The 13353-nt window shown below is 53.7% G+C and overlaps 1 protein-coding gene across 8 annotated transcripts in view; it reads right to left on the reverse strand.

The window, feature by feature from the left end:
• Positions 1–1300: 1300 nt before the first annotated feature.
• Positions 1301–13353, reverse strand: part of LOC133232708 (secreted and transmembrane protein 1A-like) — a 59735-nt gene continuing 47682 nt past the window's right edge. For 7 of the 8 annotated variants that reach the window (XM_061392466.1, XM_061392461.1, XM_061392460.1 and 4 more), the window contains 6 exons: positions 8768–8930; positions 3885–4035; positions 3355–3669; positions 2738–2770; positions 2322–2482; positions 1301–1605 (listed from right to left, as the gene is read on the reverse strand). In XM_061392466.1, coding sequence (XP_061248450.1) covers positions 2361–2482; positions 2738–2770; positions 3355–3669; positions 3885–4035; positions 8768–8839 — 693 coding nt within the window. In that variant the 5' untranslated portion in view covers positions 8840–8930 and the 3' untranslated portion in view covers positions 1301–1605; positions 2322–2360. The remainder of the gene's footprint in view (positions 1606–2321; positions 2483–2737; positions 2771–3354; positions 3670–3884; positions 4036–8767; positions 8931–13353) is intronic. The other variant, XM_061392459.1, reaches the window with a different exon arrangement.

The following is a 13353-nucleotide window of genomic DNA, read 5'->3' on the forward strand; positions in this document are numbered from 1 at the left end:
GCTGCCACACAGCACTTGGGATCTTATCCCTCACCAGGGATCAAACCCGCATCCCCTGCATTGCAAGACAGATTCTTAACCACTGGACCACCAGGGAAGCCCTCGTTGGGCTTTTTAGCTTATGAGACTCACAGCAGCTTCTTCAGATTTTTATTTTCTTCACTCAAGGATATATTTCTCAGCTCATTTGATGATTCGCTACTAGGTTTAGTGTAGTCATCTTGAGGATTAGCAATGTGGACGTTTTGCAAAGCACGGAAGGTAGCACTTCTAGAAAAACCTTCTTTTTTCCCATTATATGTACCTTTTAGGAAAGTTATGACCCACCTAGATAGCATATTCAAAAGCAGAGACACTACTTTGCCATCAAAGGTTTGTCTAGTCAAGGCTATGGTTTTTCCTGTGGTCATGTATGGATGTGAGAGTTGGACTGTGAAGAAGGCTGAGCACCAAAGAATTGATGCTTTTGAACTGTGGTGTTGGAGAAGACTCTTGAGAGTCCCTTGGACTGCAAGGAGATCCAACCAGTCCATTCTGAAGGAGATCAGCCCTGGGTGTTCTTTGGAAGGAATGATGCTAAAGCTGAAACTCCAGTACTTTGGCCACCTCATGCGAAGAGTTGACTCATTGGAAAAGACTCTGATGCTGGGAGGGATTGGGGGCAAGAGGAGAAGGGGACGACAGAGGATGAGATGGCTGGATGGCATCACTGACTCGATGGACGTGAGCCTGAGTGAACTCCGGGAGTTGGTGATAGACAGGGAGGCCTGGCGTGCTGCGATTCATGGGGTCGCAAAGAGTCGGACACGACTGAGCGAGTGATCTGATGTGATCTGATCTGAGGAACATATTCTGTGAACCACCAACCAGCTCTATCTTTAAAGGAACTTCTCTATGCTGAAAAGAAAAGGCCACAACGAGAAACAGGAAAAGGATGAAATAAGAGGGCTCACCAGTAAATGCAAACATGCAGTAGAAGTAGGACACCATCCACGCACACAAACAAGAGGTCAAAACCAGTAATCACGAGAGGAGGAGAGGACGCATGCGAGACATTCGGAATGCACTGGAAAGAAGAGATCAGCAACTGAAAACACTCATGCACGTATATGTAGACTGCTGTATCGAAATCTCATGGTCACCACAAACCAAAAGTCTATTATCATAGGTATACACACACAAAAGAAAAAGCAGTTCAAGTGCATCACGAAAGTCATCAAATCATAAGGGAACAAAAGAGGAAAGGAAGAAAAAAAGACGTCCCAGCCCACCTCCAAAAAACGACAAAGAATACACTCAGTGGGGTTGCACAGCTTTGCTTGTAAAGACATCTGGCATATATGGTTTGGGATGCGGTTTGGGAACAGGAAGGGGCAGCACGTGGGCCAGGTGGCAGAGCGGGGAGCCCCAGGGCTGGGGAAGACCAGGGAGGTTGGACAGAGATTCCACCAGCAGCCACCTGTCCGGCCTCCCATCCAGAGGGGCTGCTCTACCCTGTGGCGGTGGTGGAGGAGGCTTCATGCATCATCTCAGGCCACTGATATCCTCATTTTGGTTCCACAGGTGCTACCTGGAACGTCCCTCAAACTGGTTCTTATTCATGTTCTAAAGACAAGAGAGTGTCCATGATCAGCTGAGGACCCCAGACTGGGGCATCTCCCAGGTGACCGAAGCATGGCACTCCTGCCCTGGGGAGGAGCCCAGGCGTGGGTGGCGTGGAGGAGGGGCGGGTCCCATTAGGTCAAGTGCTATGAAACGTGAGATTTTTGCACTTTGGGCCCAAGAACCTGCTAAGGAGCCCTCCCTGGCATGTCCATCAGGAAGACGCCAGGAAGTGGCCAAGCTTCCTAGTCCTCAGCTGCTCTTCCCCGCACGTCCCCTCTGCAGAGTCCAGTGTGCACGGTGCACTCAGCTCCCCACCCCAGGCTCAGAGCCTCCTTACTTGGGGAAGTGGGGAGGATGGGGGGGTGAGAACCATACAAGACACCTTTGCCTACAAGTGCGTCCTGTAGGAACATCCCCCACCCACACATCTAGGTCTCCTGGAAGAAGCAGGAAGCCCCCATGCCATCCCCTAGGGGGTCCTAGGGGTGGTGTGGACTCCGTGGCCTGTCTGCGTTGGGGCATCTGCGTTCTGGGACTAGTACTGCATTTGCTGGCTGGGGTCCTCTTGGGCAGGTGTTCTGGCTCTCTGGGACCCCAAATCTCCCCACTCTCTCACTGGTCTCGGTGGGTACGAGACCATGGGGCAGAGTGTCTATGCCGGGTCTGGGATGACCCTACCCCTCCCCAGCCCACAGACCAGGCTCAGCGGCCAATACCTTCTGGAGCTTGAAGTTCAGGGAGCCACACCTTCGGCACTAGGCCAGTGTGGAGATCAGCAGGCTGAGGAGGACGACGAGGCAAGGATGGGGAAGATTACCAGCATCTCGCTCAGTGTGTTCAGGATTATGATCGGAACGGGGTGTGCTCCTCTGCTGACCTGCGATAAATGGGTGGGCGGGCCCTCCCTCCTTTGTTCACCTGTGCAGGAGCCCCCACCACCTTGGGGGCACCCTGGAGGGGGACATCGCCTGTGATTGGGAAGCCCATGGGTGGGAGAATGGCAGGGGGGATGGGTGCATGGGATGGGCAGGGCTCCAGGCACAGAGGGTGAGGGTGTCTGCGGAGGGAAGACCCGAGGGGGCTTTCTGGGGACTCCCTTCCTGTAGCCCAGGATGAAGATAGAAACACCTACCTGTGGGAGGTGTGAGAGGCAGGTAATGCGGGTCTGCCAAAGAGAAACAGGGCAGGTTGGTGGGGGCCTGACCAGGGCCTGCCCTGACACAGCCCCTCCACCCCAGGTGTCAGATGAGCCCTGGATACAGGAGATCATGAAGGCCTCACTGGGTTTCCCGCACAGGGCCCGGCTAGGCTAAGGGGTGCCTCTCAGCCCCTCCCACTGTTCCTTGTTCGGGGCAAAGCTGGATCCCTGCTTCCTGTCCCCAGCGCTCAGAGTGACTCTGACTGCGTATGAACAGTCAAAGAGGGAGAGGGAGCGACAGTGACTTGGGGAGTTTGCAGCACAGCAAGGGGTGGAAGTGGGGGGATAGGCGGTGTTTAGGGAGGGAGGTGCCAGCTCCCTGAGCACAGGGGGACAGTGAGCAGGCACATGTGCCAGGCTGCCCTGAGAAGCTCAGAGAGGGCACAGCCACGGCATGGGTGGGGCAGGGTGGAAGTCCTCTTCAGGCCTCATCTCCGTGGCTCTGGGCACCTCAGGTGGGCAGGAGTCACTCCTCCCTAGCTGCTCTGCACTCTTGCCCACCAAAAAGAGAAGCTCTTGGGGTCAATACCCCGCCCCCCCGCCCTGCTCACCTACGACGGTCAGTGTGGTGATTTTGGTATTTATCTGGCGTCCCTGCAGAGTCCACTTGTACAGCCCTGACTGGGTGTCCTGGGCTTTATCAGTTATTAGGTACGCCTCGCTCTGCCAAACCCAGAGACCCCATCCATCCTGGCAGAAGTCTCCTGGGGGCTTTACACTGCAGATGAGCTTCCAGGGTGCCCTGGGGTTCACTTTCAGGGAGACGTTGATGTGGGAGAAGGCATTGGAGATGCGGCAGCTCATCATGGCTGGCTTGCCCCTCGACACAGAAACCTCACCCTTGGTGCAGTTGGGGTTGTCCCAGGCTGTAGGGGGAAAGTCACACGTGTGGGTCATGGCTGGACCTCAGGACATCCAGTGACTGCCCTTCCTGGGGTCACTGGCACTACCTGGAGCCTGGGCCCCTCCTGGCCTGATCTAGGTCTCTCCTCCCACACCCATCTTGCCCTTGCTGCATTCCCCGCCCCCTCTCCCCCTCCCTTCCTTCCCCTGCAGGCAGATTTGGGACCATGGGACTTACTTCCACTCTGAGCGCTCCTGAAGGCCGCCAACAAGAGGACCCAGAACATCCTGGGAGTGAGGAGAGTGGATGCTGACGTCAGCATGGCCAGCAGGACGTGGATGAGTTTTAAGGGGTCCCTCGCTCTCCTTACTGGTTTCTGGAACACTCCCTGAAGGACGGAAAGCTGATGAGTCAGAGTTCCCTTAGGCTCCTTGGGAAGCCAGTGAGAGGGGCTGCACCCTGTCCAGGGTGGGTGAGGGTCCCCAAGCTCCTCCCTGACCCAACTGTGTCATGACCCTTCTCGACACCTTTATAATGTCTGCAGTGGGACCACTGTCAGACAGATGAGAAACACAGATGAGACAGGAAACAAGTCCCTGGGAGAAAAGTCCCTTTATATTGCTGGGGTTATCTTGAATTTTATATAAAACATGCAAAACTCCCTGAGCCATGTGTCCTGTAGAGACGGTTGTGACACACAGAATCTCGTGTGGCCACTTGAACCTGACACCAGCCTAGGACCACCTTGGATGCTCCCAGCCCCTCTTCCACTCTTGCATTCTGAGGATTGGCATTTGGGGACATTTGGTCCACTCTCCAGATTTGCTTTTATCAACAACAAGAGTCTTCCTGTGGAACTCGTGAGTTACAGTCTGGAAAGCTGAACTTTCACTTCCTCTGAAACAAATGCTCATCTCGGGCTTTGGTATCCAGTAAAACTGACATTTGGGCTTCCCAGACGGCACAGTGGTAAAGAATCTGCCTGCCGATGCAGGAGACACAAGAGATGAGGGTTCAATCCTGGGTCAGGGAAATCCTCTGGAGTAGGAAATGGCAACCAACTCCAGTAGCCTTTCCTGGCAAATTCCATGGACAGACTCAGACACGACTGAGTGACTAACACTTTCACTTTTCATAATGACATGTAGCTACCATTAGGTACTACACAGAGGATGAGATGGTTAGATAGTATCATCAACTCCATGGACATGAATTTGAGCAAACGCAGTAGATAGTGGAGGACAGAGGAGCCTGGAGGGTTACAATCCATGGAGTTACAAAGAATGGGATGTGACTTAGCGACTGAACAACAACAAAAAGTAGCTTCACTGCTGGAAAATCCTCTGTGTTCCATCCATTCATCCATCCTTCCTCCCAACTCCTGACAACCATCGATCTTTTTACTGTGTCCAGAGTTTTGCCTTTTCCAGAATACCATGGACTTGGTACCCTTTGGTTTTGAATTCAGTGTCTGATTTTCCTTTTCCACTTTGCTAGGTACTGGGCAGAAGGGCCAGGAGCAAAGGAAAGTGTGGATGTAATCGCTTCCAGGAGCTGAGGCCTTTTGGTGACCAGCCCTCGTCCTGACTCCAGGAGACTCTGGGTCAAACAAGGAGAATGACATGGCGAGGGACAGTCTCAGCCCCCAGACCCCTGTGACCGGTGCTGCTGTCTCTGGCTTCCCTTGATTTTCTAAACTTGCTTCTATTCCTAATTTACCATCAGAAGGACAGTCTTCTTTTCTCACATAAGTACAACATTTGTAGTTGAGGAAGAAAGATGTCACCTGAGAGACATGTGTTCTGTGCACACACATGTATGTGATTTTACATATGTGGAATCAGGTTAGACAGCCCACTACTGTCTCTCTCTTCTCGCCCTCTGTACTGTATGTACAAGGGTGAATGCTGCTCTTTAGTCACTAAGCCGTGTCTGACTCTTTGCAACCCCATGTACTGGAGCCCACCAGGCTCTGCTGTCCATGGGATTTCCCTTGCAAGACTATTGGAGTGGGTTGCCATTTCCTTCTCTAGGGGATCTTCCCGACTCAGGGATCAAACTCACCTCTCCTCGTTGGCAGGCACTTTCTTTACCACTGATCCATCAGGGAAGGGTGAAAGGTGGCCCCAAAACACATGTCTATCCAGAATCTGTGAAGGTGATCTTACTTGGAAATAGAGACTGTGCAGCCATAAATAAAGAGGAAGTTGTAGTAGAGCAGTGTGGCCCCCAAAGCAACGTGTCTGGCTTTCTTGTAAAAAGAGAGAAATTTGTCAGAAACAGACAAGGGAGAGGCCCGGAGCTGACAGAGGCACAGACTGAAGGGATGTGGCCACAAGCCAAGGGACACCAGAGCCGCCAGAAGCTGGAAGAAACAAGGAAGGATATTTCCTTGCAGCTGTGCTAACACTCACAGACTTTCTACCACCACTTGGAGTCCTCCTGAGGGAGTATGGCCTGTGCACAGGTGACTGCTGGCCATCTTCTCTCATGTTATCCAAGGTTGCTGAAAGTGCGGGCTCCCAGATGGGCACCCGTGGGGACTCCCTGCTGCTCTTTCTGCTGCCCCCAAACCTCCAGTCTTCCCTGAGCCTTCCCCTGGCCATGGCGGGGCTCTGCCCTCACACACGAACCTCTCAGTCCAACTTCATGAGCTCCCTGAGATTCTCACCGGGAAGGGCTCTGGAGGGTTCCAGAATCTGGACAAGGAGGCCAGGGTCCCTTCCCACCAGTCTCTGCCCCCAAACTCCAACCACCTTGGGCCTGGCTCCTCATTGTCAGATGATACAGCCTAGGAGCTGGGAAGAACTCCAGGTTGGGGTAGATCCTTGAAACCATAGACCAGTCTCAACTAAACCAAATCTGTACATCGGAGACACAGACTTTTCCACCTTATAGAGTGCGGAAGGACTGTCTGCAAAGAGCTGGACTGGGGATGGATGAGCTGGACTGGGAAGGAGCTTCTGGTCTGAGGGTCGAGGAGTTGGACTGGGATGGAGGGGCTGGTCTGAGGATGGACAAACTGGAATGGGGATGGTGGGAGCTGGTCTGGGCTGGAGGAGCTAGACTGGGGATGGGAGGAGCTCCCCGTGTCCTCAGGCACCTGGCCGGCCTTATCAGTCTGGGGTTCCACTGCTGTCTTATTTTTAAATATAGGTATATTTTGTGCAATATTTGCCACATATTTACATTTCAGAGTGATTCGTTATCTGAAATTCATATGGGTTTTTAAGTTTGGCATTTCCATTCCTCTGCCTGAGTCCCTCCTCTTGTCTCTGATGCTGCAAAGGACAGGAAAAAGGGAGAGAGAGAGGCCAGGGCACAACAGAGGAAGAGCGGGGTGAGAAGGCAGAGGGTCGGCGGTGCTACAGGAAGACTGCATGATGGGGCAAGAGCTGGAGGGGCCCTGAGGATTCTGGAGTTGGGAAAGTGAGGCAACAATTCATCATTCTCTGAGATCACTGTCACAGCTGCTGGTATCTCCATGTATTAAGCTGGGGCACACAGCTGGGGTTTGTGCTGTCACTGGGGACATGATCACATTTGGGAGTCAGTGGAACACCTTGGAAGGTGCATGCCGTTGCCAGCACTTTGTCCTGCCACAGGACCTTGGGGAAACTGAGGCAGCAGGTATGTGGCTCGAGGCTTATGAGCTGACCAGGGGCACAGGGTTTCTCGGTCAGCAGGGATCTCCATTCCTGCAGCACCTAGGAGAAGCTGGACCAGGTTTTCCCCACAAAGGCTCAGTGGTAACGTGTATGTACCTGGATATTTACATGGAAGGGTGAGCTCCCTGCTGTCCAGGTAGGCCTTTCACCAACAGTGTGGAGGGAGGTGACCAACCACCTTCAGAAGACAGCTGAAACGGAGCCCCAACCCTGGCTCAGAGAGAAGGGATGCCCCAGTCTGGGGAGCCTTTGCTGTGTCCCGTCCCTGCTGCTATGGCTAGAAGGAAGGGTCCCTGGTGCTGCTGCTGCTAAGTCCCTTTAGTCGTGTCCGACTCTGTGTGACCCCAAAGACTGCAGCCCACCAGGCTCCCCCGTCCCTGGGATTTTCCAGGCAAGAACACTGGAGTGGGTTGCCATTACCTTCTCCAATGCATGAAAGTGAAAAGTGAAAGTGAAGTCGCTCAGTCATCTACGACTCTGTGAGGCCCCATGAACTGCAGCCCACCAGCCTCCTCTGTCCATGGGATTTTCCAGGCAAGATTACTGGGCTGGGTTGTCATTGCCTTCTCTGGAGGGATCCCTACCGGGCAGTAATAAGTTCCTCCAGGCCTGGGGGCTGAGTCTGTAAACCATTGCTGCTCTCATGGGCCATCAGTACCTGCCAGTCCATCAGCTGGGCCACTTCTCACTCTCTTTCACAAGGCACTTCCTCTGAGAATCCTCCCCCTCCTTGCACCTGCTGGTTGCACCCTCCGCGGGCGGGTGGGGGCCTGTAGCTCCCCACCGCCTTTACTATTTAGTCCCAGGGAATGAGGGCCTCCTAGGGGCTCTGGCTCCCCAGGCACTGGGAGTGGAAATTGGCTTTCAAATTGCAGATCATTCACCAGTAGTGGGAGGTGAATTGAATTTAGATTGCTGCTGCAGCTTAACCAAAAATGAAAGGAGAGCATAGAACGAGTCAGTGGAGTGCCCCTCTCCAGGTTTCCTCTGTTTTAATGAGTGTTTGTGAGTGAATGGGCTGAGTGTGCGTGTGTGCCCCTTGTCAGTGCACACAAGTGTGTATGTACATGAAAGTGAGTGTGTGTGCACAAGTATGAGAGTCGCAGTGTTGGCCTGGACATGAAAGTGTTTCACGCCAGATGTGGTCGGGACAGCAGGTGTCCCGGTGTTCCCAGGTTTGGTCCGGGACGCAGGTTTTGTGCGTATGTGTGGACGTCCGGGAACTCGAGATGCCAACTCTCTGCCCCTCCTGACAAGGGCAGAGTCAGCCTGGAGCGGCCCCTCAGAGACACAGTTGCCCACCAGGTCAGGAAGCCTTTGTCTTTATCCCTCCTTCAGTGGAGATGCAGAGCGCAGGGCCTGAGAGCACAGCGCCCCATCTCCATCAACCCAGCCCCTATTTGAGTGCGATCCTACACCAGGAGCCCCAGCCACCACCCCTCCAGCTCTCACCTGCAACCTGGTAACCGGCTCCTCCATGCGTGTAGCTGCAGCCTGTCTGTGTGCAGATCTGAGCTGCTGCATTCAACCCAAATGATGATTCCAGGGCGGAGCCAGGAAAGGAGGAGGCGGGAAGGATTCAGAATCCATGCACTTCAGGTCTCATACCCAGGTCCTGTATTCAGGAAGGAAACCTCAAGTTATGGGAAGTCACTCGAGTTTCCCATAAAAGCAGAGACATTACTTTGCCAAGAAAGGTCTGACTAGTCAACGCTATGGTTTTCCCAGTAGTCATGTATGGATGTGAGAGTTGGACTATAAAGCAAGCTGAGTGCAGAAGAATTGGTACTTTTGAACTGTGGTGTTGGAGAAGACTCTTGAAAGTCCCTTGGACGTCAAGGAGATCCAACTGGTCCATCCTAAAGATCATTCCTGGGTGTTCATTGGAGGGACTGATGTTGAAGCTGAAACTCCAATACTTTGCCCCGGAAGTCCCTGGACCAGCAGGCCCGGGAGGGACATGCAGTAACAAAAACATACATAAAAGTTAGAGCCCTTCAAAAAGGCTTCCCTTCATCCCACTGAGCCTCAGAGTGGCCCACATGCCCCGGCTTCTAGCTCTGTCTTGCCCCAGTCACCCTGCGTGACCACCAGAGAAGGTGGTGGAGGAACCTTCACAAACAGAGTGCTCTCTCCTTTCAACTTTCTGCCTCCATTCCCAGAATTACCCGAGAATCAGGATGCTCTTCTGGGAAGACTCTAACCCCAGACCAAAGAGAGGGCAGGCCAGGGCCCGAGATGATGCTCCTTCTGATCCCCGGAGACACCCTCCCTCCACAGGAGTTTCTGAGAGGCATCTCAGAAAGAGCACTGCAAACAGAGGGAGACTCCTCAGCTGTTCCTGGGGGAGGCAGGAGCTGGGAAAGACCTTCTTCAGGGGCTGCTTGAAATGGTCATCAAGGGGGAGGGTCCCTGGGGTCTGTCGTGTGGCAGAGAGGGGCCCTGCTCCTGGAAGTGCCGCTGAGCCTGGAGGAGCCAGTGCTCCTGGGACCACCTGAGGGTCTGCGGGGAAGCAGAGGATCTGGTTGGGGCGCTCCTGTGACCGCAGCTGCATCAGTTACAGGTTCATTACACAGCTCCTGTGTGTGGACGTGTCTGGTGTGGACTTAGGGGCTGTGGTGAGGCTGTGCACGCCTGACAGTACTGTTGGGGCATCAGCAGAATCAGGCAGCCTAAACCCTCAACTGTGCAGACAGCATCGTCCCAATTTCCCTTTGAATGCACACCTGCCTGCATGCTAACTCAATGGCGTCTGACTCTTTGGGACCCACTAACGTGCAGCCCGCCAGGCTCCTCTGTCCATGGGATTTCCCAGGCAAGAATTCTGAAGTGAGCTGCGATGCGATCCTCCAGGAGATCGTCCCGATCTGGGGATCGAGCCTGCATGTGCTTATAGCTCCTGAATTGGCAGGCAGGTTCTTTACCACTGCTGCCACCTGGGAAGCCCCTTCCTTTGAATCCATAGAAACATATACTTCCAGAAGAGCTAGACGAACATAAAATATCATCAGGAAGTAAGTCTGAGTCTGGGAACTAAAGGTTTTTACAGTTTCTTCAACTTTTTTTCCTCCAGAATTTCTACAACAGTCCTGTGCTCAAGTAATCAGAGAATACTGTGTTCTTTAAGAATAAACAGCAATTTTGGGGGGGTTAGAGAGAGCAGAGTTGATGGGAGGAGAAGGGACAGTAGAATGATCCCTCCTTGGCTATCTCGGGCTTCCCCAAGGCCCCGGGGTGGTGGGTGGAAGGGCTGGGGCCAGGCTGAAATGCCCACAGGCTCTAAGTGCAAAACCCTGGGTCCTTTGAAGGCCATCATCTCCCCCTTCTGACCCATCCCTGGCCTTTCCCAGGGGAGGGCTGTGGGACCCTGGTACCACCATGCTGCCTTTCCTGGGTGGTAGGTCACCCCAAGACCATCTGGAGAAGAGGGGGAGTTCCCAGGGGCTCCTAGATGGTCACCAAGTCCGAGGGGCCATCCCTGAGTGACTCAGCTAAGGGCTACAGCCTGCTGGGCTTGACCCTGCACACAAAAGAGGAGCACAGAGTGTCTTGCTCACTGTCCTGTTCTGCAAAGGTTGATCTGCTGCAGCCGTGGACTCACAGTGCACTTCTGTGCTCAGACAGGAATTAGAGACGTTAACGGACTCTGTGTATCTGGACAAGCAGCCCCTCAGATGATTAGATGTGTGACTCAGGAAGAATTTCACTGACCCCAGCTGCTTGCGTTTTCCACAAAAAGAAAAGCACCCTCACCCTTATCCTGTGATATATCTGTTCTCTGTGGCAAGCAGTAGAGTCACCTTCACCCAGAAGTATCCTTGACCATCTGTACGTGCCAAGTCATTTCAGTTGTGTCCAACTCTGCGACCCTATGGCCTATAGCTATTGGATTCTCCAGGCAAGAATACTGGGGTGGGTTGCCACGCCCTCCTCAGGGGATCTTGAGATCGAACCCAGGTCTCTTACGGTTCCTGCACTGGTAGGCGGGTTCTTTACCACTAGAGCACCAGGAAAGTGCACCTGTACTCCTGGCCAGAAGCCCCACGAATTGGCCTCCCCCATCTCTTGGGATGGATTCTCTCACTCCATCATAGCTCTCTCACTGTGCGGTTTTCTTTTAGTCAACTGCATCCCCCCAAAACACTCCCCCAAAGCCACCCTGTTCAGAGGCTCACTCAGCCTTGAGTAGGTGTCAGAAGGTTCAAGGGTCTTCCCGCCCTCCTGGCCTGAGAAGATTGGCCCTCAGTGCCAGGACACTCCAGGAGCACAGATGCCCCTCCTGTTCTCATCCTCCTCACCCCAACCCTGGGGCAGTGCTTACTTCCTCTGCATCCTCATTTGAACTCTGACCTCTTCTCCTGGTAGAGGCTTCCAGGCCCAGGGCTAGAATATACAGGCCAGAGGCCACCAGGTCTGAGAGTGACTGAGGGTCAAAGTTTAAAACAGGGTGTTTTCCCACAAGGGGCCCCGAGGAGGGCTGTGAGCAGGAGGCTGAGGGCAGGTGCCCAAGGGACAGGTCCAGAAGCCTGGGCGTCAGCTGGTCAGCACACACCTGAGGGTTCAGGTCCCCACCTTCCGGAATGTGCCAGAGTCAGCCTGAGGGGGAGGTCCACAGGCTGAGAGCAGAGCCCAGCCGGCTGTTCAGGCTTCATGGGAACCCCAGGGGACTGTCCACACTGAGGCTGGGCCCCCTGGGGTGGGGGTGAGGGAGGGAGAGAGCGTGCAGTTCCCTTCTTCGAGGGGTCAGTAAACAAGGTGTTTTGTTCTGACGAGGTCCCTGCTCTCCCATGGTGTGAAGGTCAGCCATTCTGAGCACAGTTGGTTCTCCGTGAATGTTGCTCAACAGCCATGGGTGTCCCTGGGGTTGAGGATCACCTGTTTACAGAGCCGGGTCCCCAGCCCCTCCCCACTTTGGAGGTGGCTGCTGCTCTTTTATTTGCTGAGTTGAGTCCAACTGTTTTACGATGTCATGGACGGTAGACCATCAGGCTCCTCCGTCCCTGAGATTTCCCAGGCAGAATCCTGGAGTATGTTGCCATTCCCTTCTCCAGGGGTCTTCTCCACCCAGGGACCAAACTTGCCTCTCCTGCTGGGTAGACAGATTCTTTATCTCTGAGTCACCTGGGAAGCTTTTGGAGGCAGACTACTAAATTAAGGAGATGAGTATGGTTTTCGAAGAGCACTGAGTCCCACCTGCTTCATAAAATATGCACACTAGTCACAAAACCCGGTTTGTTGCCATTTGGCACTAAATCTCGGGACTTAACTGGTGGCATGAGAATGGAGGCCCCACACTCCTTCACTCCATCGTTTTCGCGCATGGAGCATCAGCCACCCAGTTTCCATTTTGCTGTTGGATTTTCACTGGCTCAGCTGATAAGGGGTTCAAAAAAGCATTCAGAGGCTAAAAGAATGGGGATTGTTTGCTACTAAAGGAGCAGATGGGATTCCCTGGTGGCTCAGACGGTAAAGAATCTGCCTGCAACGTAGGAGACTCAGTTTCCATCCCTGGGTCGGGAAGAACCCCTGGAAGAGGGAATGGCAACCCACACCAGTATTCTTGCCTGGAGAACTCCGTGGGCAGTAAAGCCTGGCAGGCTACAGTCCATGGGGTCACTAAGAGTTGTACATGACTGAGCGACTCACACACACACAGAGGAACACGTGGACCTGGAACCAATGACGTGGCCTTGGGGCTGGAATACTCATCACTCATGCACGTCTCTGGCTTGCACTCTGCTGGGGGGAGGGGAGGTGGGTGGAGAAGGCATTTGTCGGGAGCGGGAGGTCATCCTGTCTCAGGAGCCAGACTAGGGACTAGGCAGGGGCCTTGACAGAATGACCAGCCCAGGGAGCAGCCCAGCCTCCTGCCTCCTTGTCCCCGTGAGGGCTATCCTGCCGAAAAGCTGAGATGTCTGGGAGGCAGGCAAGATCTTAGTTTTTTGTATGTCGTGTTTTTAGCCAGCTTTTTCATTCTCTTTTTCAGTTTCATCAAGAAGCTCTTTAGTTCCTGTTCGCTTTCTGCCATAAGGGTGATA

The sequence above is a fragment of the Bos javanicus genome, chromosome 19, assembly GCF_032452875.1.
Source record: "Bos javanicus breed banteng chromosome 19, ARS-OSU_banteng_1.0, whole genome shotgun sequence".
NCBI classification, from domain to species: Eukaryota; Metazoa; Chordata; class Mammalia; order Artiodactyla; family Bovidae; genus Bos; species Bos javanicus.